Here is a 26,137-nt window from a genome sequence, read left to right as displayed (position 1 = left end):
GCACGGCCAAAGGAAGAACCAGTCGTTGACGAAATCACTATCCTTAACCAAGAGGAAAAATCACGAGAAATTACGACTGAGGCTGTGGAAATGACAGATATCACTGATGTTAACAGTATCCAGCGCACAGATATCATCACTGAATCGCTAGAAATGCCCAAAGAAATTGCTCAGGTTGAATACAAGACGGAGGAAGTCGTTGAAGAAACGGAAACAATTGAATTGGCCAAGGTACCTAAGCCAAACAAGCCAAAGAAAAAGAAGAAACCCGAAGAGGAGGAGGAAGCGCCAGTTGTGGAAGAGACAGAGCAAATAGTAGACCTCGAGTCGAAAGCACGGCCAAAGGAAGAAAAGCCAAAGGAAGAGCCAGTGGTTGAAGAAATTATCATCCTTAAGAAAGAGGAAAAACCTCTAGAAATCACGACTAAGGCTGTGGAAATTCCAGATATCACTGATGTTAAGACTATCCAGCGCACTGATATCATCACTGAATCTCTAGAAAGGCCGAAGGAAATTGCTCAGGTTGAATACAAGGCGGAGGAAATCGTTGAATAGACGGAAACAATTGAATTGGCCAAGGTACCTAAGCCAAAGAAGCCAAAGAAAAAGAAAAAACCTGAAGAGGAGGAGGAAATGCCAGTTGTGGAAGAGACAGAGCAAATAGTAGACCTCGAGTCTAAAGCGCGACCAAAGGAGGAGAAGCCAAAGGAGGAGCCGGTGGTTGACGAAATTACTATCCTTAAGAAAGAGGAAAAACCTCTAGAAATCACGACTGAGGCTGCGGAAATTCCAGATATAACTGATGTTAAGACTATCCAGCGCACAGATATCATCACTGAATCTCTAGAAAGGCCCAAGGAAATTGCTCAGGTTGAGTACAAGACGGAGGAAGTCGTCGAAGAGACGGAAACAATTGAATTAGCAAAAGTGCCTAAGCCAAAGAAGCCTAAGAAAAAGACGAAACCCGAAGAGGAGGAGGAAGCACCAGTTGTGGAAGAGACAGAGCAAATAGTAGACCTCGCATCGAAAGCACGACCAAAGGAAGAGCCGGTGGTTGACGAAATTACTATCCTTAAGAAAGAGTAAAAACCACGAGAAATCACGACTGAGGCTGTGGAAATTCCAGATATCACTGATGTTAAAAGTATCCAGCGCACAGATATCATCACTGAATCTCTGGAAAGGCCTTAAGAAATTGCTCAAGTTGAGTATAACACTGAGGAAGTGGTAGAAGAAACAGAAACAATTGAATTGGCCAAGGTGCCTAAGCCAAAGAAGCCAAAGAAAAAGAAGCAACCCGAAGAGGAGGAGGAAGCACCAGTTGTGGAAGAGACAGAGCAAATAGTAGACCTCGAGTCGAAAGCACGACCAAAGGAAGAGCCAGTGGTTGAAGAAATTACTATCCTTAAAAAAGAGGAGAAACCACGAGAAATAACAACTGAGGCTGTCGAAATTCCAGATATCACTGATGTTAAGACTATTCAGCGGACAGATATTATCACTGAATCTGTAGAAAGGCCCAAGGAAATTGCTCTGGTTGAATACAAGACGGAGGAAGTCGTCGAAGAGACGGAAACAATTGAGTTGGCAAAGGTACCTAAGCCAAAGAAGCCAAAGAAAAAGAAGCAACCCGAAGAGGAGGAGGAAGCACCAGTTGTGGAAGAGACAGAGCAAATAGTAGACCTCCAGTCGAAAGCACGACCAAAGGAAGAGAAGCCAAAGGAAGAGCCAGTGGTTGAAGAAATTACTATCCTTAAGAAAGAGGAAGAACCACGAGAAATCACGACTCAGGCTGTGGAAATTCCAAATATCACTGATGTTACAAGTATCCAGCGCACAGATATCATCACTGAATCTCTGGAAAGGCCTAAAGAAATTGCTCAAGTTGAGTATAAGACCGAGGAAGTGGTTGAAGAAACTGAAACAATTGAATTGGCCAAGGTGCCTAAGCCGAAGAAGCCCAAGAAAAAGAAGCAACCCGAAGAGACGGAAGAAGCACCAGTTGTGGAAGAGACAGAGCAAACAGTAGACCTTGAGTCGAAAGCACGACCAAAGGAAGAGCCAGTGGTTGAAGAAATTACTATCCTTAAAAAAGAGGAGAAACCACGAGAAATAACAACTGAGGCTGTCGAAATTCCAGATATCACTGATATTAAGACTATCCAGCGCACAGATATTATCACTGAATCTCTAGAAAGGCCCAAGGAAATTGCTCTGGTTGAATACAAGACGGAGGAAGTCGTCGAAGAGACGGAAACAATTGAGTTGGCAAAGGTACCTAAGCCAAAGAAGCCAAAGAAAAAGAAGCAACTCGAAGAGAAGGAGGAAGCGCCAGTTGTGGAAGAGACAGAGCAAATAGTAGACCTCGAGTCGAAAGCACGGCCAAAGGAAGAAAAGCCAAAGGAAGAGCCAGTGGTTGAAGAAATTACTATCCTTAAGAAAGAGGAGAAACCACGAGAAATAACAACTGAGGCTGTCGAAATTCCACATATCACTGATATTAAGACTATCCAGCGCACAGATATTATCACTGAATCTCTAGAAAGGCCCAAGGAAATTGCTCTGGTTGAATACAAGACGGAGGAAGTCGTCGAAGAGACGGAAACAATTGAGTTGGCCAAGGTACCTAAGCCAAAGAAGCCAAAGAAAAAGAAAAAACCCGAAGAGGAGGAGGAAATGCCAGTTGTGGAAGAGACAGAGCAAATAGTAGACCTTGAGTCAAAAGCACGACCTATGGAAGAGAAGCCCGAGGAAGCACCACAAGAAATTACAACAGAGGCAATAGAAACACCAGATATTGCATACATTAAAACTATCCAGCAAACTGATATTGTCACTGAAGCTGTGGAGAAACCTAAGGAAATTACAGAGCTAGAGTACATCACCGAAGAGGTCGTTAAAGAAACAGAAACATTTGATGTAGCTAAACTTAAGAAGCCTAAGAAGCCTAAAAGAAAAGGGAAGCCAGAGGAAAAAGAGAGAGAAGATATTACCGTTATAGAAGAAATATCAATTGTTAAGAAAAGGACAGTAGAAACTGCCAAGGACTTTAAAGATGTTCTTTAGACTGAATTCACACAAGCACATGTTTCTGAGGAGTTAGTTGTCTCTGAATTTCCAGAAGCCACAAGTGCCCACATAAGCCTTGTTGAAAGCCGCCCTGTTGTTATAAAAGAAATTAGCAGTGAGTTAAACACTGGTGAACTGCAGACTGATGAAAAGCAAAAGGAAGAGAGACCGCATACAGCATTAACAGAAAGCAAAGCAGTTACTATTGAAGAAGCATTCACTTCTGAAATGCCAGAAACTGTGAGTGTGCCTCAACAAGAAACACACGAGGCATCACAAAGTGTAATAATAGAAGAAAAGTCGCTGGTTGTTGAGGAGACCACATGTGAACAGTATGCTCCAGAATTCCTTGCTAAGGCACCCAGAAAAAAGCAAAAGGCAAAAAAAGTCCTCGAGCCTCAGCAATCAGTAGAAGTATTGGAAGCTGAAACTTGTTTGAGCACGCTAGAGTTAAAATCACTGCCAAGAGAAAAATACCAGAAAGCACTAGGCATACTAGAGGAACAGTGTCTTGCTGTTAGTGACATAGGAGAAGAGGAAATAGCATCGGAGTTTGCCCCTGATGATGTTCTCTCAAAGGAAGCAAGCAAGACTTTGCTTCTCTTTCCACAACGTCAAACTGATGTGATAGAAGTAATACCGGGTGTTACCAGTGAGGAGCTTGTTATTGAAAAAACTGCAGAAAAGAAAGGAAACTTAACCTTTGTTGAAGAGTCAAGAGAAGTTTCAGCAATTTTGGAGGAGGTTCCTGCCGAGTTCCAGTCTGTAGACGTTCCAACAAAAGCTCTTACGTCTAGGATAACTGAAACAGCCAGGAGCTACGCATAGTATGAAGAGCAGGCAGCGGAATTTCATGAGGACATACCTATGCAAGCGCACGCTGGCGAAAGTCATGTAGAATTGACAAGAGGAACACCTGCAGTGCATGAGGTAGCTACTGAATTTTTGGCATCAGTGGAAAGGGAATCTGTGGCGTCAGTTTCACATGTGGAGATTCCCAGAGAAGTCACCACAACTGAAGAGATGGCTGCTCATTTTGATATATCTGCACCAGAAAAAACACATCTAACAGTTGAGTTCACAGAGGTTCCACGTGACGCCATTGAGATCCATGAGCTAGCTGCCGAATTCAAGGCAGATACAGTGAAATCATTGCAGCCAGGATCGAGAAATACAGGTGATGTGAAATCCTGTGTTGACACTGTAGAGATGGCACCATTATTTGAGGCACCATCAGTCAAGGAAGAAACCCTTGTGAAAGATATTGTGGATGTTCGAAGGGAGACTCTATTCATTGAAGAAATACAAACAGAAGAGCAAACCCATGAAGCAGGCCTTGCAATCATTCCAGAGAAGAAAACTGCCCAGTCGTCGAAAGTCCTACCATCAGAGCACCTCTCCATTCAGGTAACATGTTTTACAATGTTGATGCAAGCATAGACAAAGTTGCAAATTCAAACAAGAGTAACATAAAGGGATTTTTTAGCACATTAAGAAAAAAATGTCATTTAAAAGATATTCAACTGCCATTTGGTAACGTAGTTCAGTTAACAACAGGCTTTTCATGCTTTCGGATTACTATACAACTTGTTACATACATTGTTTCAGTGAAGACTTTAAATAATTATTTAACACAGTGCAGTATAAATAATCACATTATTCAGATGATATATTATTTATGCTAGCAGACATGATAATTGTATTAAATTACTGAAAATTAGCAATCAACGATACTTCACTAATTGAAGTAATTTAAATAATTGCCTTATGGCACATGTTTTTCTGAATAGAAGCTAGTCAATGCTACAGGCACATTCACTTATTAAGAATCCCAAGGCTACCAGCAGTTATGGAACATCATCCCCAATATCTGCCAGGCATTCGTTATTCCATAGTTTTCTTTCGCAGTGCATAAAAAAAGGCTCTATGAGAACATAAGTGAATACATTATGATAAAATGTCAGTATAAAGTAAAAAAAATATACACCTGAATAAATATTTATTTGCTCTCAAAATTTAGTACACCATTTAGTGTCTTTACAGATGATGTGCTTTATCTCTGTAAACAGTCAACATTTGTATGGAGTGTATATTGTATGTTTAAAACAATTTCTCTTTGGTTTGTACTAAAAGTAAGTTAATAAACAAAAGTAAACTAGCTTTTGTCTCACACATGGGTAGCAATAACACAGCTCTTTGGTACCTTTTGCATAATTTGACAGTTTGAAACTGAGAAAATATATTTTGCAGAAATTTCACTAAGAATGGAACATAAAGCTCCCGATCAATTAGCGCCTTACGATTTCATTATGTGCATTTGAAAATATACGAACACTGGGCCAGTTTGTCTTGTGCTTTCCGTTTTTGTGCATGTACCTGTCTACAATATCCATCGCAGCAAGAACTTGATCAGCATGATTCAACAACTTGCAGCAAAGTTGATAGAATAAAATAGGGTCACGTTCATGCACTGCCAGGCTAAAAGTAATGTGTGTTAGTTACTGCAAGATGTTGGTGTGCATGTGGAATTGAAGTGAGGTAGTTATTGGTAGAGGCATTGCAAGCAGGGAGGGGCATTGCTCCGCAGCATATGGCAGTATACACCTGTATGTTTGGGCACAAAGTTTATATATTTTGTGACCATAAAGACAGAGGTGCAACAAGTTTCTATATGGGACAGCACGGTTACTAAGTTGCCAAATTTTTTTCTGCGTATGCATGCTTAAAAGGGCAGTATTAACCAGGCTATAGTCATGCTATTGCAGTCTCTCGTAGGGTATTATTAGTTTCACCTTTGTCACATAATATCGCTAAGCTAGACAATCATCCTCCATCACTAGTCAAGTAATAAAGGACAGAAAATTCTGCACTCATTGGAAATTGATTGATTCGAAACCCTCTACCTGGCAGCAATAAAGCAAGGCTAAGAAAATACTGTATAACTGGTCGCATAGGAAACAAACGCATGACCTTTCAGCAATATGGCTGGTGCTATAGGAAGTAAGCTTCCAGTTCATCAGTGACGGCAGGTGTTTGGAAAAGCTACTACTGCTTGCAAAGCATGTACTGCGTGTTAATGTATGCAGTACTAAGAAAGAGGCGGATGACTGTGACCTCAAGGGGAAATTAGGCCATGAGGAATAGGGAGAAAACGCAATGGTACTAGTTTAGCACATAGACTGATCACTTGAAAAGAAAATTTAGCGGAGCGTACGTTTATGTGGAAATGTGTGTTCAGCGAAGCTTTCATTCATGTTTGTATAATATAGTTTACACTAGTATAAGGGAAAATAATAGTATGGACAGAAATGTTTCTATGAATGACCGCACATATCAAGTAATTTTTCATTTCTCTTCAGCCAACTTCTGTTTTCTGTTACTGACTTCTTCCCTTCTTTGTAGCTCAACACTCGTTGCTCATTGCATGGTATGATTCTATTTTGTTTGTTGTTCTTGACCTGAGTGGATTTGTTCATTTTCCCTCTGCTTTGTTCAGTTCACTGATTTCTCCACACTTCTTCACTTCTCTGTAGCTAATTGCTCCTCACTCATACACGCTCTGGTGCCATTTTCTTCACCTCATTCATTCTCCACACTCGAGTGCTTCAGTTGCATACTTCTCGTTCACTTCTCTGTAGCAGACTTCTTCAATTTTCTGTTGCTGATTTCTTCACTTGCCCCCTGTTCTAATTTTATTTAAAATTCTGAGGTTTTACTTGCCAAAACTCGGACCTCTTGTTCTGGTTGTCTATGCGTGAACATAGTGGCCGAAGTTCCCTACTCGGCAAGACAGCACCCGCAAAGTTGTGGGAAGAGGCAAAGAAATTTTCATTTAAAACACCGCGAGCTCCTGCTTAACCACCTTTAGTATTATGGCAAATGTCTATTTAGATTAAGTTGCCTCATTTGCTGTTTGTAACTATAAAAGGATGTTGCAAGAAGATAAATGGCTCAACCTATATGGTCAAATTGGAGATACCATCTCTCCTATGCTATTCACAGCGTGTTTACAGGAGGTATTCAGAGACCTGGATTGGGAAGAATTGGGGATAAGAGCTAATGGAGAAAACCTTAGTAACTTAGGATTCGCTGATGATATCGCCTTGCTTAGTAACTCGGGAGACCAATTGCAATGTATGCTCGCTGACCTGGACAGGCAAAGTAGAAGGGTGGCTCTAAAAATTAATATGCAGAAAACTAAAGTAATGTTTAACAGTCTCAGAACAGAACAGCAGTTTGCGATAGGTAGCGAGGCACTGGAAGTTGTATGGGAATGCATCTACTTAGGGAAGGTAGTCACCGTGGATTCGGATCATGAGACTGAAATTATCAGAAGAGTGAAAATGGGCTGGTGTGCTTTTGGCAGGCATTCTCAGATCATGAACAGCAGGTTGCCATTATCCCTCAAGAGAAAAGTGTGTAACAGCTGTGTCTTACCAGTACTCACCTACGGGGCAGAAACCTGAGGCTTACGAAAAGGGTTCTACTAAAATTGAGGACGACACAATGATCTATGGAAAGAAGAATGATGGGTGTAACGTTAAGGGATAAGAAAAGAGCAGATTAGGTGAGGGAACAAACGTGAGTTAATTACATCTTAGTTGAAATCAAGAAAAAGAAATGGGCATGGGCAGGGCATGTAATGAGGAGGGAAGATAACCGATGGTATTTAAGGGTTACGGACTGGATTCCAAAAGAAGGGAAGCGTAGCACGGGGCAGCAAAAAGTTAGGCGGATGGATGAGATGAAAAAGTTTGCAGGGACGACATGGCCACAATTAGCACATGACCGGGGTAGTTGGAGAAGTATGAGAGAGGCCTTTTCCCTGCAGTGGGCATAGCCACGCTGATGATGATGGTATGGTCATGGTTCTACATAATCACCATTTTCACTCCCTAACAATACCATCACCATTTTCACTGCCTAACAAGAGAACTCAAACAAGCATGAGCAGCAGGCAGCTATTGTGAATGTAAATTTTGCAGCCACCGACAAAGCATGCATTATCCTGTCAGCATTGTTCTTCACTTACCATCAGCCACTCAGAAGTCGAACGAATTAAAGTTGCAATATAAATTTAAAGTGCACGTATATTGGCACACTGAATAATGAAAGACTGGCATTACATATTATTCTTATTTTCTGAAGATGAACACTGCCACTGCACATGTTGCATTTGCATGTACAACAGGGTACCTGCATGAGTAGTTAATGCAGTGCCTTTGAGGTGGCAAGGTTTCAACAGCAATAATGTCAATAGCTGCTATAGCCCAAGTGTGAGATCGAACTAATAAGGCAAGCTGGCTTGCAGTCCGTTTATAATTCGTTGCATTAACGCAAATTGAAGCTTATGCGGAAACTGTTTAGATTCAGTAGTTATGTACACATAGTAACTAGGTAGTCCTTGTGAAACAGAGAGAACAAACTAATATACGCATCATAACATCACATTTGCTTTTATTGCAACAAGTAATACAGATGCACACGAAAAGACGCAAACTATTGTGGTCCCATTCACATTGGTAACCTAATGCATGAGTCAGGCTCGTTCTGGATGGGAGATGAAAGAAATGTGCCTGCCATATGCATCTTTCATACTTGTGTCTAATTTATGCCAAATGCTTTCGTATCCAAGGCTGGCTCTGTACTGCTTGCATTTCTTTCTTGATGCCCAAACACTCTTAAGTATACTCAAGTTGATCTTCATATAGTAGGTCTTGTGCACAGGTCTTTCTGAACCTCTTTCCATTGCAATAAGCATGCCCGTACAAATCTGCCAGCTTTACAGTACCTGACCAAACTTTGCCAGTGTACGCAGCAACTCTGTTTTATTGATTACGTCTACCATTGCAAGTTACCGATGTTTGCAAGTTTTGAGCTTCACATGCAGGATATTTGTAAACTGAAGCATAATGAAATAAATAATCATGTTTCCGGAGTTTCCAAAAATGATCCAGCAATCGTTGGCAGCTGGAGATGCCACATACATTTCTTTGTGTCAGTTTGTGTAGTTGAGCCACTCAATGATTTGCTGTCTGGCAAATTAGTGGGTTGCTGATTATTAGAAGATGTGCTAATGTGCACGATTATAGGAGTCTATTGATCTCAGTCATGTGCTGTACTCAGTAGTTGTGAACACATGACAACCCCAATGAGGAAAGTACCGAGTTGTTCTAAAAAATATTTGATCAAATGAGTTCGCAAGAAATGTCTTCGGGCTTCACTAACCATTCCCTCCAATCCCCTATCCTCAATCATGAGGTACATGAAGTATTTACAATTAAATATTTGTGTAGATATGCACAAGTGGAGTTGCTTTCTTCCAGCATTGTCATAATCAATGAAACATGGCAATCCTTGTCTCGCAGCAAAAAATGGTAGAATGCCAGCAGGAAAGCTTGTGTCTATTCAAAGCATATTGCTCTCGTGCATAGTTAGTTACGCCAGCAGCACATTAAAGAATCCTAGGTGGTTAAAATTAATCCAGAGTCCCCCACTACAGCATGCCTCATAATCAGGTTGTGGTTTTGGCATATCAAATCCCAGATTTTAATTTGATTTTAGTTATGTGAACAACTGGTATGGTGTACACTTTGTGACTGCAGCTTCAAGTTCTGTTTGAAAAAATTGCGTCCTTTGATATCGACTCCAGTAGCTTTCAATAACACAGACCTCTTATAGTTGTGCGTGCAGGAAGTGTGGCATAGCTATGATGGCATTGGTCAAAAACATGCCTGAATCATGCAGCAGGTTATCGCTATCTTTGTCACACACCATGCCCATATAACCCAAAACAGGTCGCCGACATAGTTCACTGAAGCTATTGTGCCTTTACACATCATGTAAACATGCAAAGCTCCTAGTCCCAGAACCGTAAAGTGATGCATGTCTAGCAGCAACAATGAATGTTCGGTTTTTGCCATTTATTTCACGTTTTCCAGTCCTCCACCAATGCATACTAGTCTGTATTCGTCCACAACATAGCCAAGGTCTGCCAGGTTTGAATTCCCTTGTAAACACTGCTTTTAAGCAGGATTGCTAGTTCTGCTGTTAAAGCATTTCGAACCAAGTGAATCCAATGATGCCTCACCAATAAAATGCTCCACAGTGAGCCATTCCTCACTTGCTTCAACATTCTGCACAAACTTTGTGCACCTGCGCAGTAGCTCAAAGCTGCTTAAAAATTAAGAACTATATCTTGCCACTTTAAACATATTAACTGGCCTGCTTTTATAATCACAGCATAATATGTTACGGGCATGGGTTAGTGGTCATGCAAGAGTCGGCTTCTATTTCAGAGCATTTCATGTGGGGCCAGTGGTATGGATTCTGTTATGTACAAACTGGCCCTTGTTACAGGAATTCCTGTTAGTAAAGGCATCAAAGGAGATTACTTTCAGCTAAAGCATTTCTGTTTAACCCTCTTCTCACTTTACTTTCCAAAGTTATGAAGTTTCTTCTTAGATTATTATTTTCTTTTAACTGCGACTAAGGAGTAGCTGTCACCAATATATAGTGGCTAAATTTCCTTATTTTGCTTTAACTTCCATAGAAAAAAAATAGGGTAATGGTTCTTGTTTCCTGGACAAATTTATTTTGTTACCTCGAACACCCCTTGTGAGAGGTATTACATTGAAGGGCGGAGGAGGGGGGGGGGGGACAAAATTACTGGATGAGGTGGTTGATAGTTTTTGATGCACTTTATTTTGCTGGGATAGCAATGTGTACAGCATCGGTTCCCGTCTTTTGATGTTCATACAGAGAAGCAATCTGTAGGAACACGTATAGAATCAGAATGGTAACGTCTATTACAGTACAAGCTGTGTATAAGTGCAAAAACCCCAGACTGCAGCTGGACTCCATAAACATGGGCATAATTTGGCTTAGGTAGCAGTTGAAAAACAAGTATGAAAGGAGAGATAGGGACACATGTAGCACATGTGTATGTGTCGCTCGTTTTGTCGTTTTGTCCCACGACACAATATTTATATTAATTACCAGATTCCATACTCGCGTGCCATGGGACACCAGATACCATGTACATTTTGAAAGGGGGCACTTCATAAACAGATACTGTATCATTCATCTAAAGAAAGGAGTACGAACTAAACAAGAACAAGGGTCAAGCACTCATCCTGCATGTTTCCTTGTCCTCTACCATTGTTGAACATGGGTGCCTTTTCTATTCACATATGAATATGTACCAACTCTATTTTCTCTACACATTTTATATGTTTTATGACATGAACAATTGTGCAAGATGTATACAAAGTACATACAACTTGCCGTGAGGTCCGAGATATCTACCAGTTTATAAACCCAGCACGGTGCATCCAAGCAGACCACATGCGCTCCACTGGTGCCTCCATGTCTACTTGACATACCTTTACAGGTGTCTCAAGTGACACCAGATCATGGGACGAGCGAGCTTCCTACTGAAGTGCCTACACAAAAGCATCTCAAGCACTCTATTGTGGAAGGAGTGTCCATGACACATGAGGAGGCCACTGTGCTTGGTAAGTTGGGATGAAGCATATTCGCATTGAGTGCCAAACATGTTATTTTTTGTATGTTATCACTCACTGTGATATATATTTACTATTTAAGTGAAAAGCCCTCAAATGAAAGAACTATGGGCAGATGGTGATATGTTCAAGGTAAGTTACATGTGATATTAACCGCAGTTGGTTGCCATTATTACATTTGCTTGACAAATTGCCTATAATTGCCTATAATTGCTACTCAAGCTGCGTGTCAAACTAACGTACCACTGATCATATCTGTTCTTCCGACCAGCTGCAGTTACACTGTAGAGCAGTTGTATAAATCTGGAACATGCAGGAAGGAGAAAACAATAAAATAATTGAGAGATCATTAAAAATGTAGCTGGTACTGTCATCTTGAGGAGGAATTGCGAATTGAACCAAGTGAGCCATAGCATAACTATGGCACCACCTTGTTGCTAGATGAGTAAACATTAGGGTGGTAACTTTTAATTTACCAAATGAAAAAGCTAACGTACATGTATAAGCAGCACAGCACATAACGTTCCTCACGAAACTTCTCCAGCACTTGAATAAGTAGATCAGTACCTACACAAATAAGACAAACTAGCTGTTGGCAGAAACAGTGCAATTGTTATACGAAATGAGCCTTGCAGTTTTACAGGGTTAGAAAACTGCATCATATAGGCTGTGTGTTACAAGTGGTCTACATTTTTGCTTTTAAAGAATTTCAACTCACATACTGCAATACTATCGGCAATGCTTTCAAACTTACAATCAACATGCCTTTTCCCAATGACACTAATGAGTGCATCATCAGTCTCCGTAGAGGTGCAATATAAACACCAACTCGTATTTCTGCACATTGGATTTATGTTCACACAGCCATCATGTTTAACAGCTTGTGCAGCCAAAATACACTGCCAAAGTTCCCAAATTCTAAAATTCAAAATAGAACATGTAACTTGCAATTGATGCAAATTGGATATATGAAATGTAACCAATACTGATATTAACTGTGGCATGTATGAGTAAATATGTCATCTTTTAGTGTATCTGCACTAACTTTAATTTAAGACACCGCATTAGAAACTGTTCAAGCACTTACAGCTCTGATAGAACAGATTACATAACAGATGATCATATGCACAAGGAAAATATTTACCAAAGAGCATTTTTATGCAAGGCAAACATAGGCCTTTTCTTCGACATTTTCTTAGGTATTTAGAGCAATGAAAGCATGATAGCGCATACCCTGTGCCCTGGTGCAGCTTCATATCTGCCATTAATGCTCAAAAACATTCCTTTCTTTCTCAAGTGTGCACACGCTGTGACATCAGGCACACAATTCTTCTGGTTATATTTGTGAAAAAAATTTTTCAAGCATTCCTGACACATTTTACAGCACACGGGAACAACATAGCATCAGTGAAGTATATTTGGCATTTTAAAATGAATTAAATCTCTTTAACTAAAATGTGTACTTCTTTTACCTTATATTTTTTCCTTCTGTCATAGTGAGAACAGCATTGCAGCTGCCACAAGTGCTCATACTTGCAGCTAAAGACTGGAAGGAATGTATTATAACCATGTTTAATTTAACTAGTGGTGCACATGGTTACTGTAGTGTACTGCTGAAATTTGCAAGCAGGAATGAAAGGGGCAAAACAACATAGGACTGTCGTGTTGGCTCTCCCATGTTGTGTTTTTAAATTTAGGCTGTACACTGCACTAATGAGGAATGAACTGTCTCAGCTGAAACTGTTTTTGGTGCACATTGTTATGAAATAACGTGCCAAAGTTTCACAGCAGTATGTATTATGATTGATGAGCGTGTTTACTAACAGAACTCATAAGTGGCAAATAGCTCAAGGGCAATTAAAGTAAGCCTCCCTGCTCAAACTTTGAGTTTCACTTTATTATCAATTCAAGATACAATCCATTAGATACAAAGTATATACAGAATTTGTCAATCAAGATACTGTTGCAGTTTATACAGAATATGTATACTAAAGCTCATCCATCTAAAAGTAATGTGCACAAAAATCTATCACATAGACATATTTTGATGTATTAAAGTAACACAATATGATGAACATCAGGGTGATGTGAGAAGCTATATATGGCAGTAGTGGCAGTATTCTTTCAAGTGGTTCTATAGTCACACTTTGCAGTTTGTCACTTGAAGTGATGCTATGAAGTTCTTGTAGACATGCACATAACCCAATTATGTGTCCCACAGGTCAACAGGCACATATTAAGTGCCAACCACTCGGGGCTCTTCCATGCACTCTAAAAAACTTATTCGATTTCACTTAATTTTATACAAGTTCTCTTTTCATCTTATGGCGACTTGTGTCATTTTTTGAAGCAGCCACTGTAGTTGTAGTAGTACATAAAACATGCACAAAATGCCAGATCTGAGTGTGAAATATTTACCAGACTAGCAATACATTGTTTTTTTTTTCTTTTTTTATCCCTATCTCAGAAATTGAGCGAAACGAGGTGCACATGTACTCCATTTGTCACAAAAAACAACAAAATGCAAGCTCTGGTATCCAGGAAGGACCTGTAGCTGGAACAGGGCAGACAATGCACCTCATGCCATAGTGATGGTGTTCCAAAGCATGAGAAAGTGTTTACGTATACCATGAATCATACTATTAATAAAAATTTTCACTCACTGTAGAAAGTGAAACAAAGACTGTCGTCCATATCTTACGAGTACTAGCAGTACCTCATGAACCACCGCACATGCCCTCGTGACTGGTTGAATGATGACAAATCTTATATAATGTGACGTTGTTATACACTGTACCATTGTTCTTTTGAAAAATGGAGTAATTACAGTACATAGCATCAATTATAGTTTGTCTTAGGAAGCAAAATTATTTAAAAATAACATGGGGTTTGTTGGGAGCTCGCTTTAGCCAAGGCAAGTAATACACATTTTGAGAGGTTGAGAATGGAGAGTCGACTGGCTTTATTCCATAGTAAAAGCAAGTTTGCCGAGTGGCTATGGTGGCACCCTAGTCGGGCAGCCACCTCACTACCAAGAAAGAGCAGGAGGCAATGACCACCACGTGGAGGCCAGGCGAGGTAACTAGATTCGCCAGAAGTGGGGACGTGTAGTGATGGGCGGTCGCTAAAAGGGCTCCCCCCAAGAATGCCGGAGGCTTAGGTGTGAATGGCGGAAGGAATGAAGCGTTAATGTTCAAGATAGGCTGATTTCACGCGGTCGAAGGACACTGTCTCTTCTCTGCCACAAATGTCAATCTTCAAGGTTTTCTCAATGAGGCAATAGTGGCTTGAAAGAGTCACGCCGCAGAAAGCCGTTCGTGGTTGTGTCCATTGTTGAGAAACTAAACACAACGCTGCTCGCGGGCAACACGTGGGGTCACGACTTGCTGGAAATCACTTTAGCAGAGGCAAGTAATATACGTTTTGACAGGTTCAGAATGGAGAGTCGACTGGCTTTATACCACAGTAAAAGCAGGCTTGCCGAGTGGCTGTGGTGGCGCCCCAGTCGGGCAGTCACCTCACTTCCAAGCAAAAGCAGGGGGCAATGACCCCCGCGTAAAGGTCAGGTGAGGTAACTGGATTTCCCAGAAGTGGGGACAATATGTAGTGACGGACGGTCACTACAGGCTCACGAAATGGAAGTGCAAAACAAAATATCTTTACACAACTAAGAAGGTGATACCCAGTCAAGCCACTCGCACGAAAATTCAGCCATTCGAAGTCAAAGACTCACTTGTGTGAGCGGCACTGAAAAAAAAAACGTTTGCTGATTCCTTATTTTGTATTCAGTATCACTGCAGGTCCGGTGATCAGCATTTTCTGTACCTCACATGGTCATAACTTGGCACAGGCATTACTAAAAGATTACTAATAGTAGTTGGTTTTGTGAGAAGGCGTGAGAAGGGTATATAATCTTGAATGATCACTTTCAAGAATACTTTCGCCTTCGCGTGACATAGTGCTCAACCAGCCAATCAGCTCAACCAGTTTTGCTCAAGCAGTCAATAAATGAAGACTAAATGTGATATCGCCGAAAGCAACCATCCGAGAATTCGTACTGTTATCTGTGTCTCAACATTATTTTATGTCACTCGAATGTAGCTGGCCACGAGACCCGGTGTGCTGATGTCAAATATGTTCTTCTCATGTGCTGCCTGGCTCGAGCGTGGAGAGCCATGCACTCTTCCACAGTCTGGCGGTACTGGCTCGCCATTGGGTCTCCCGTCTAGCGAGGAAGCCACAGGGTGAAGGAGCCCTTCCCTCAGAGCACAGGGTAGGCAGCCGCTCTGCGCATTGGCGAAGCTGAAGCTTTCGGTGGTCCGAGTCAGCTGTCATCTGCGACGATGGTGTCAGTCTTTAGGAAGGCCGGCCTAATCCTGTCCAGGGAGAGACTGTCTTCGCATCCATTGAGGACGAGGACGAAGTGCTTGTGGCAGCGCTTGATTACCTTAAAGGGTCTGTCATAAGGTGGCTGTAGAGGTGGGGGGACCACATCATGCTGCACAAAGACGTGCATGCAGTTGCCGAGAGCACGACTGATGAAGGTGTGTCATAAGTGCTGACGGATTTGAACAGGAGACACGGCATTCACAGCAATCCTGAGGCAACTGGTCCCCGATATCAGGTGACAGAGCTTGCGAAGTACCGAAAAACTGGTCAGGAAGCCTTAGGGTCCTGCTGAACATGAGCTCTTCTGTACAGCAGAAAGCATCAGCCCGTATTGCGCATCATCGTGGGAACTCCATAGCAGCTGATCCACAATGCGATGAGTCCACGGGACATTGACTCTGCGGTGATGTTGCTGAGTTGTAGAGCTTTAGGCCATCGAGTGAACGGGTCGGTGTATCTGAGCACATATTGGCTGTTTTTAGATGGAGGCAGTGAGCGAACTAGGTCAAAATGCATGTGACTGAAGCACGAGTGTAACAAAGTGAATAACAGTGTGTCGCTGAACTTTGGCTTGCTGGCACTTGAGACAAGTACTTGTCCAGCGACGGCCATCAGTGTTCATGCATTGCCAGAATATCATGTCATGACGAGATGCTGAATCAAATGGTTTCCAGGATGCGACAAAGAATATAAAGCATCAAAGACACTGTGATGAAGTGGTAGTGGAACGTAGGCGCAAGGGCAATTAGCAGAAGTGTCGCAAACCAAGAAAACCGCACAGCATGGAAGCGGCGCGTCTTCCAATGCAAGAGAGCCGTCCTTATGTCAAAGAGCCAGCAGTTCGCTGTCCTCTCACTGTGCTGTAACCATGGCTGTTAAATCCACAAGCGGACACTCGTCAATAGTCACATTGACTTCTATCCGTGACAGGCCGTCAGCAACGGGACTGTCAGGACCACGGACATTTCAGATGTCACTTGTAAATACGTATATGTAGGCAAGTTGGCAGATCTCACGGGATGTGTGGGAAGAATTGGCAGCACTCAAAACGTACAAGAGCGGCTTGTGGTCCGTAAGGATGTGAAATTGCCGACCTTCGAGGAAGTGGCGGAAATGTTTTACCATCAAGTAGGCCGCCAGCAGTTCGCGACAAAAGGTGCTGTTATGGCACTCAGGTGGTGCAAGCTTTCATGAAAAGAAAGCTACTGGATGCCAACCTTCACCGGCCAATTGCTGCAGTACTGCTCCGACAGCAACGCGCGAGGCGTCAACCGTGAAGGACGTGAAAGCGTCGCACTTTGGGTAAGTGAGTAGGGTTGTGTTAGCGAGAGCCTCCTTGATGGAGCTGAAGGCTGTCTCAGCGTCATCTGTCCAGGAGATGGCACCGTTCAACTTTATTTTACTGGACCGCAGGAAATGAAGCAGGTGCAGGATGGTGGTGCCGTAAGGAATCAACGATCAGTAGCAGTTGGTGAGACCATGAAATTCCCACAGTTTCTTTGCAGTCGAGGGACATGGAAACTGGATGATGTCTTCCACATGAGGCGATGGAGGAGAGATCCCATGGAAATCCGCGCAATGACCAAGGAAGCACCGCCCCTCTCCAATGCAGGAATGCCAAACTCACTCTTGGGTCCATTCACCATAAATCCGTAATTTCGGAGGCACTCAAAAACTTGACGAAGATGAACATCATGAGCATCTGCTGAGTTTCTGAAAATTATGACATCATCAATGTTTGCGAAACACCCTGTCAAGCTACGGAGCACTAGCTCTATGAACCGTTAAAAATGTTTAAGCGGCATTTAGTGGACTGAAGGGCATGCGCAGATATTAAAACATGCTAAAAGGTGTTATGATGGCAGTCTTCGGCATGAAGAAAATTCTGCAGGTATTTGGTGGTATGTTTTCACCAAGTCAATTCTTCTGTAGATGGTGCAGCCATCCAACAAAGAAGTGACGTCTTGTATGTGTGGTATCAGATAGCGGTCCGGTACCATCACCTTGTTAAGAGCACGGTAATCACCACAAGGCCACCTGTGGGGTTGGGGACCATGTACAGCGGCGACGAGAGGGACCGGATGAGGTGCAGGTATATCTGAGCTCAAGCTTGTGCTTGTACTCTTGCCGCCCAATCTTGTAGCGAGCAGGAGCGAGACGATGAGGAAGTGCGAAATTGGGTGCTCCGACCGTCACGATACGATGTGTAACGTTGTGACTTACTGGTTCTTCAAGAAACGGTGCTCAAAATAGGTCATAGAATTCTTGGTGAAGTGTGGACCACGGTGGGGACCCTTTACAAGACTCAAGGGTGTTAAGTGCGATGTCACACCTTGAACCGTTAAGCTTGTAGCGCTTTCCCTTGGGCGGCGCCTAGAACCCGGATAGCGCGCGCCCGCATGAGAAGAAATTAAAGACGGCGCCTGGTCATTGCACGCGAATTCACGGCTCGCGGTTCTTCTCTGGCGTCGATTTGGGTCGCCTGTCTTTCTCCTTCACTCCTGAGGCATAAGCCTACAAGTGGTGACCTAGGACAAACACAATGACTGATCCGCCCGAACCCTCCACCAAACAGGATCACGTCTGCAAAACGTTGCTGCAGCTTCGCCTCCCACCCTTCTGGCCCTAGAACCCGCAAGTTTGGTTTCATAAGGTCAATGTGCAATTCTGCCTGACCTCGGAAACGACGCGCTGCTACCACGTCGCCTCAGTCCTTCCTCCTAATGTTGCGCAGCGAGCTCTTGGACGTTCTCTCCGCCCCCGCCGGCGCTACACCACATCAGCAGCACAAGACCAAGGTGCTGGAGAGATTCATGCTGTCGGAGCGCACCCGCCTCCAGCAGCTCCTTACCGAGCAGGACCTTGGCGACCGGCGCCCCTCCCAACTGCTGCGCCCGATGCAACAGCTTTTCGGGGACCGCGACGTCCTCACTGACTCAGCGTTGCTTCGAAAGCTTTTCCTCCAACGCGTTTCCCAGCCCATCCACCTCGTCCTCGCGGCGGCCGGTTACGTCACCCTGGACCGCCTGGCAGAGCTCGCCGATGAGGTGACCTCCCCGTCCATCATTGCTGTCTTACTGTTTACAGACCCAGCAATTTCGCGCCTTGAGGCCCGCATTGATTAGCTCGCCACCTCAATCACCGCACTCCAAAAACTCCCGCAGGGAAACCGTTTGCCTCGTCTCGGTCATCGCGCTCTTCCGCGCACACGTCAAACTCGGAGCCCCAGCCCTCCGCCTCCCTGCTGGTACCCCGGCGTTTCGGACACCGAGCCACGAAGTGCACACATCCCTGTTCGTGGCTGGGATATGCCCGCCAAAATCACTGACAGTGGCGTGTGGTCTCGCTTGTCGTCCCAGCCGCCTTTTTATGGTAACTGACAGGTTCTCCGGCGCCAGGTTCCTTATAGACACGGGCGCGTAAATCAGCATGGTTCCCCCTGCTAAGGCTGATCGTTCCAGTTCATCAGGGCAGTTGCTTCACGCTGCCAACGCCTCGTCTATAGCGACGTACGAACTCCGATCTCTCACCCTCCACTTTGGCGTACGCCACACTTTTCGATGGGCCATCGTCACCGCAGACGTGGTTCACCCGATCATCAGCTCGGACTTCCTCTCTTACTTTGACTTGGACGGTAGCTCGCGGCGTCGTCGTCACACAGACGGTCTGACTCGTCTCTCCATCTCTGGAGTCCTGTCCGACCTTGTTCCCATGGGCATTCGCACACTGATACCTTCCTCTCCATTTAAAAAAATCTTGGCGGATTTTCCGGAGCTAACAAAGCCAACCAACCTCACTCAGCCGCCTGAACATACGGTGACACACTATATCGTCACCCATGATCCACCAGCAGCCGCTCGACCCGGCTGCTTGTTTTGGCACCGTCTAGCTATCGCCAAGCGAGAGTTCGACCACATGCTGCAGCTCAATATTATACGCCCGTCATCCAGTTCGTGGGCTTCTCTGCTGTATTTAGTGCCCAAGCGTGATCCCGGCGACTGGCGTCCCTTTGGAGACTATCGAGCGTTGAATGCCAAACTGGCCACGACAGCTATCCGCTACCTCACGTCCAAGACTTTACACCGCACCTCGACAGCTGCGCCATATTTAGCAAAGTGGACCTGATTAAGGCGTACCACCAAATTCCCATAGAATCCATCAACATACCCAAAACTTCCATCACGAAGCCCTTTGGTTTGTTTGAGTACATGCGGATGCCATTTGGACTCCGCAATTCAGCTCAAATCTTCCAGCAGTTCATCGTTGAGGTCACGCGAAGCCTTCCTACTGTGTTCGCGTACCTTGACGACGTCCTCATCGCCAGCCCTGCGCCTGAAGATCACGAGCACCGTGTATGTGCTTTGTTCCAGCATCTACAGCACAACGGCCTGGCTGTGAACGCCTCCAAGTGTGTTTTCAGCGTATCTGAGTTTTTGGGCCATCACGTGTCACTCGAGGGTATACACCCTCTCCCATTTCACATCAAGGCCATTCAGGATTACCCCCAGCCTTCAACACTGCACCAGTTATGCCAATTCCTGGGACTTGTGAATTTTCCAGGCGCTTTATACCGCACTGTGCAGAGCTGCCTTGCCCGCTCGCCAACCTCTTTCGGTCAACCGTTGGGCCGTCCTCTGCCATTTCTTGGTCATCAGAAGCCCAGGCCGCCTTTACTGCTGCCAAGCGAGCAGTCGCGAACGCGGCGCTTCTTATCCATCCGTGCAGCAACGCCCCAGCTCGATTGATGGTGAATGCCTCCAGCGTGGTCGTCAGTGCCGTCTTACAGCATTACTTTAACTCCTACTGGAGACCTTTGCCTTTTTACCCTCGGAAGCTACTTCCTGCTGAGACCCACTACAGTCTCTTCGGCTGAGAGCTACTAGTCATCTACATTGCGATACAGCAATTTTGATATTGTCTGGAAGGATGCCAGTTTTACGTGCTGACCGATCGTAAGCCACTGGCGTATGTTTTCCGCACCAACTCATCGAAGTACGTGTCACGCGAAGTCTGCCAGCTCACTTGTATTTGGGAATGTCCGACCGACATCCGTCAAGTGAAAGCTGCCGACAACACCGCCGCTGATGCCCTTTCTCGTATAGCTCCGGTTGACTCACCATCTCCAACCGTCAACTGGGCCGCGTTCTCTTCCGCACAGCAGAATGACAGAGCCCTCGCCGCTTTTTGGGAGATCTCTCCGACTACGGCTTGTGCCCCATCCATGCTCGCCTGAGCCCTTGTGGCGCAATGTCTCAGCACACCTTCCCCGCGATTTTGTTCCGGCTTCACTACGTCGCACCATTTTCCACACTCTACATGACATATGTCACCCAGGTATTTGGGCTACTCAGCGCCTTCTCACCTAGGGCTATGTCTGGTACGGAATTAACGATGATGTGCACGCTTGGATGCGCACGTGTCTGCCCTGCCAGACGACAAAGGTATCCTGTCATACCAAGACGCCTGCCCAAGCTTTCCTTCCACCCAGCCGTCGTTTCGACCATGTTCATCCAGACATTGTGGGTCCTCTACCCATGTCTCAATGTTATTGTTATACACTCACCATGGTCGACCGGATCATGCACTGGCCGGAGGCTGTTCGCATACATGACATCACCACGAGACTATTTCTTGCACTTTCATTTCTGCATGGGTATCTGGCTTTTGTTGTCCTGGCACCGTGACAACAGACTGTGGACGCCAATTTGAGTCCTCCGTGTTTGCTTGCCTTAATCGCATTCGCGGCGCCAGACATTGTCCTACCACTGCGTATCACCCGTGAGCCAACGGCATGGTGAAACCTTTTCACCGACAACTGAAGGCCGCCCTAGCTAACCGCCTCAACTGCACCACCTTGGCTGACGCCTTGCCCCTTGTGCTCCTGGGTTTACGGGCCGCGCTCCAGGCAAACCTACAGTGCTCAGCAGCAGAGCTGGTGTACGGCAGTTCTCTGCATCTCCCCGGAGACTTCTTTACATCAACACAGCTACCATCCTAGCCACAAGCATTCCTACAACACCTTCTGGACTGTGTTAAAGACCTCCAGCCCACTCCGCCCCATCCTTCCCACCACAATACAATCTTCGTGCACCATGACCTAACCACTTCAACACATGTTTTCGTGCGCTGCGCCGTCCGACCTCCAGTAACCCCGGCTTACGACGAACCATTCCGCGTCCTCCACCGCACGCCGAAAACTGCCACCCTACTACAGAACGGCCGTGAAGAGGCAGTCAGCTTAGACCGCCTTAAGCTGGCTTAAGCTGGCATACGTTTGAACTTACTCGAGAGTAGCGATTAGGTAAGCTTAATGAGGTGAGCAGATACTGGCCACAAATTCCAGTTGAGGCCTAATGAATGCCTGATGTATGATGAATCTGACTATTTGTATTTGTATCTTTTGTACCTCTGTTTATTATCATCGGATGTCAACTCAAAATTTGGAATTATTACTGCTGTTATAATTATTTTTTTTGTTTGAGTTACTTTTACCGATGTTTACTTTGTATTCCCTTAGCCCCTCCCCTCTATAATGTACTATGTACCTTGAGGGTAAAATAAATGAAATGAAATGAAATGAAATCTCTGTCGCGAGTTGTCTGGTAAGGGTAGGAGCACCTCGAAGGTTACGTATAAAATACCCGAGCCTACGTGAGGCTTTAGCAGTTACTTTTTCAATGTGCCTAATGTGCGCAGGCTATGACAGGTTAGGTGTAAGAAACGTAATTAGAAAAAGCAATGTTCCGAGGATGCTTCCCTCTGGTACGCCAGATGTTACATCGCAAATACTGTAGGTGTAGTTATTGACAATGGTGAATTGCTTACAGAATGAGAAGAAATTCCTTATCCAGGGTACTGTTGGGGAATTGACGTTTAAGCATGAAAGTTTAGCAAGGAGCGATTCAATCGAAGGCCTTAGTGAAATCAATGAATATTGAATCTGTCTGAGCGCACGCATCAATGTTTCCAAAAATGTCTGTAGTGAATTCGATTACCTGTGTCTCACACGATAGCCCTCTTCTGAAACCAAGCTGATTTTTAAAGAAGTTCTTACTCTCTGAGTGATTTGCTACATTTGAAAAGGTTATGTGCTTTTTATACAAGCATTGCAAACAGATATTCTAGAAGGACAGTTTCATTTATGTTAATTAGCTTTTACAGCAACTCTGTGAAATTTTTATTGCAAATAATGCATTTCTAGGAGCTGCACATACAAGTGGATTTTGTTATAGCGTAATTTTTCATGGCTCGCATTTGGTAAAGATGGGGAAACGTACCTGTTCCAATGCATTAGCTATCTCAAGGAGTGCTAATCACTGAAGCTTCTGTATAAATATTAAACCTTGCCATCTGCATAACACAGCCATATGAATGGCTTTGGGCGCAAGCTGTCAAGTGAATGTCGCAAGCCTATTATTATATGGGATATATTACGTTACTTAGGCCAAACCATTTGTATATATAGTGAGGCGAACAAGTAAATACCAGTGTAGTGTTGTTTGTACAGATCACGTACAAGAGTGTTCCAATTATTACTAGTAATTAATTTTTTTTAAATAAATAATATATTATCAATAACTATTATAAACTTTCATTATTAAAGATCAGAATGTTCTGGATTGCCTTCAAAAATATCAGAACTGTTTACACCAAACTATAGTTTGCGTAGTTTTCTGGTCTGTTTATTTAATTTAATAATATGAGTACAGTTCAGTTTTCCTCCACGACGGCAAGACCATAAAGAATAAAACAATGGTACCACATGTGCCTGACTAAAGTCCCGATTCCTTTCTGCACACTGCACCAGCGCTTGACTTGCATGACAGCAAGTCCGCATACTATGATACAGCACTGCTCCTGCGTGAACTATAGTGAAATACAAAATATACAAGCATGGCTGTAAAGCTGGCCTGGTAGACCTATGAAACTGACAAGACATTCGATCATGATAGTGGCGTACTACATACATACCAAGAAATGATCTGACTATGTCAGCAAGCGGGTTCATTTTGTACTGCAAGGCAACAGCTTGACGTGACAGCTTTCTCATTGCCATAACAGCATACTATTTCCACTCTCAGTGTTGCAGGAGAACAACGGATGGCACTAATGTACCCGCCAGGAAAGTGAGCACTATGTAACATTCAATGAAGCTGAAATGACAGGCCAAGAACTTGGCTTATCAATGGACAGTTCATTTACTGTGGCGCACAGACCAGGAGTACATTTTCTCTCTTACTGCTGCTTTGTTACAAAAAGAAAAATCTACATCAAAGATGGTATGGGACACCGACAATGGAGCTTAATCCGATGGCTATACTTGATCTGATGGCTCTATGGCCAGAAATTATAACTTAAATTGTTGCTTAATTATTGCTAAGCAAGTGATCGCGTGATCCCCTTACTTGCAAAAAAATTATAGGAACACTGCAATGTTTGGCCTGCACTATTGCAGCAGATTGAATATACTGACGCATGTTAAATGGGACACATTGTACATGTTTAGTTATAAAGCTGGTGCTTGATCACTTCATTACACAAGCTTTAGCATCCATTGCAATGCCTGGATGTTGTGTGTGTTTTTTTCAAATGCCAGCTGTTAGCACTCAGTTTTTCTTGCATTACTTGTCTTTATAAGTGCTTTGCTTATTAATGGCTTCCCTAGGCATTAACACGGTTTGTTTATTCTAACACAATTCACAGTGTACGTTAACTTATTTGCAAAAAAGTACTAATACTATCTTTACCTGGCCACCAACAGTATTTCCACCACAAGGCAGCATCGTGGCCGCGTCAGTCTCGCAGCCATTGCCATCTAACCAGATGGTTGAAGCTGAAGCTGTACAATCGTTGCAAGAAAAAGTGTCAGGTTGGAGCATGCCTTTTGTTCTTACACCTTCATTTCCCGCATATGACGCTGACATTACAACTAGGCTCACCCTGTTTCAACTTTGCAGCTACACTAATGTAACCTGCATGGTAACGACAGAATATGTGCAGTAGTACAAATGCACATGTACGAACAACATTTGTATGAAAGCATGTGCATGTGCTTGTTTTTGTGAAAGGAACAGGCGCTTGAAACAAGATCCTGGAAGCATGATATTCCATGCATTGTCTGCTTTCAATTACCAACATGGTAGTCATTCCATCAAGAATCTATGGAGCCAAAGTAAGTACACTTGCTTTCAAAATTGCCGTATGCGTATTTCTGGTATGTATATTCTGTGCATTTCTTATTTGTTGGTGACAAGCTTATGTTTGTAATTTAAATATAAGCTTTATTAGCTTTGTCAGCTTTTATCCTCTTTATGAAAGAGTTTCTCTGTGATAACTTGTATGACCTCTAAGCAATCAGAATGTGTTGTGATTCTTTTCTATGATCTTTGTGGTAGTAGATAAACTTTGGGTTCAATATGAATAATTGGAGATGATATAAAGCCTAAAAAAGTACTCCTTAGATCAAATGTATGCTTGCTGCATAGCAAGTGAAAATATGCCTCAATAGAACATTAATAGCATGATAAAGAATTTAATTTTGCCAAATTAAAGTGTCCTTCTATGCCTTGTAGAAGTCCTCACCTTTTGTTCTTTTCTCTGTGCAAGTTTACATGAAGTAACTTCTTCAACCTGTTTCTAAGCTTTCTTTAATCTTTTCTCTATTTATGCTGACTTCAGCTACAAATTTGCTTTTAATTCAACTGCAGGCAAATACTTGTAAAAGTCTGTTAGGAAAAAGAGTATCAAAGTTTACTATCACTGTCAAGTCCCTAGCAATGGGCAATAACTTATATGCATATTATCACAGACAGAAGGAGCTCTTAACCTATACAGCATCTTCAGTTAGAAGAAATCCAATTCATAATTACGAGCAAAGTTCAACTCCAAATTACTTTTACAAACGGTCCTTTAGTTAGCGTGCACACAGATATAGATAAAAAATTCTCCCTGTGTGAGCAGTACTTTCTTCAGTAAAATTATTTCAATGTCAGAACATCTTAGTATGCATTCTATACCTTCTTTTACATTCCATTTCACTACACATTCCATGTTCAGCTTTTCACCAGCACAGTAGCAGCCAGTTATAATCGCTGTACGCTGAAGTGATAAAACATGTAACCCGTGGTTCAAAGGTGGGTGCCAATCATCAAATC

At 43.4% G+C, this 26,137-nt stretch overlaps 2 protein-coding genes across 2 annotated transcripts; both read left to right on the top strand.

The window, feature by feature from the left end:
* The first annotated feature begins 633 nt into the window (after window positions 1–633).
* Window positions 634–25,202, top strand: LOC139052049 (neurofilament heavy polypeptide-like). Its single transcript, XM_070529120.1, has 4 exons — window positions 634–1,050; window positions 1,222–4,476; window positions 11,462–11,585; window positions 24,745–25,202. Exons 1-2 carry the CDS (start codon window positions 634–636, stop codon window positions 3,064–3,066), a joined length of 2,262 nt encoding a protein of 753 aa, XP_070385221.1. The 3' UTR covers window positions 3,067–4,476; window positions 11,462–11,585; window positions 24,745–25,202.
* LOC139052048 (uncharacterized) lies at window positions 19,413–20,108 on the top strand. The gene has a single exon (XM_070529119.1). The coding sequence runs from the start codon at window positions 19,413–19,415 to the stop codon at window positions 20,106–20,108; it is 696 nt and encodes a 231-aa protein (XP_070385220.1).
* Window positions 25,203–26,137: the final 935 nt, after the last annotated feature.

Source organism: Dermacentor albipictus, unplaced genomic scaffold (assembly GCF_038994185.2).
Source record: "Dermacentor albipictus isolate Rhodes 1998 colony unplaced genomic scaffold, USDA_Dalb.pri_finalv2 scaffold_17, whole genome shotgun sequence".
In the NCBI taxonomy this organism is placed as follows: domain Eukaryota; kingdom Metazoa; phylum Arthropoda; class Arachnida; order Ixodida; family Ixodidae; genus Dermacentor; species Dermacentor albipictus.
The sequence above is the reverse complement of the archived record's forward strand: the minus strand, read 5'-3'. Positions and strand labels throughout refer to the sequence as shown.

What these genes read in the sequence shown, in the direction of transcription:
- LOC139052049 (XM_070529120.1), top strand. Translation starts at nt 634, where the DNA reads ATGCCAGTTGTGGAAGAGACAGAGCAAATAGTAGACCTCGAGTCTAAA. An exon ending in CACGACCAAAGGAAGAGCCG is followed by an intron (nt 1,051 to 1,221) that starts GTGGTTGACGAA and finishes TATAACACTGAG; the next exon opens with GAAGTGGTAGAAGAAACAGA.
- LOC139052048 (XM_070529119.1), top strand. Translation starts at nt 19,413, where the DNA reads ATGGTTCCCCCTGCTAAGGCTGATCGTTCCAGTTCATCAGGGCAGTTG.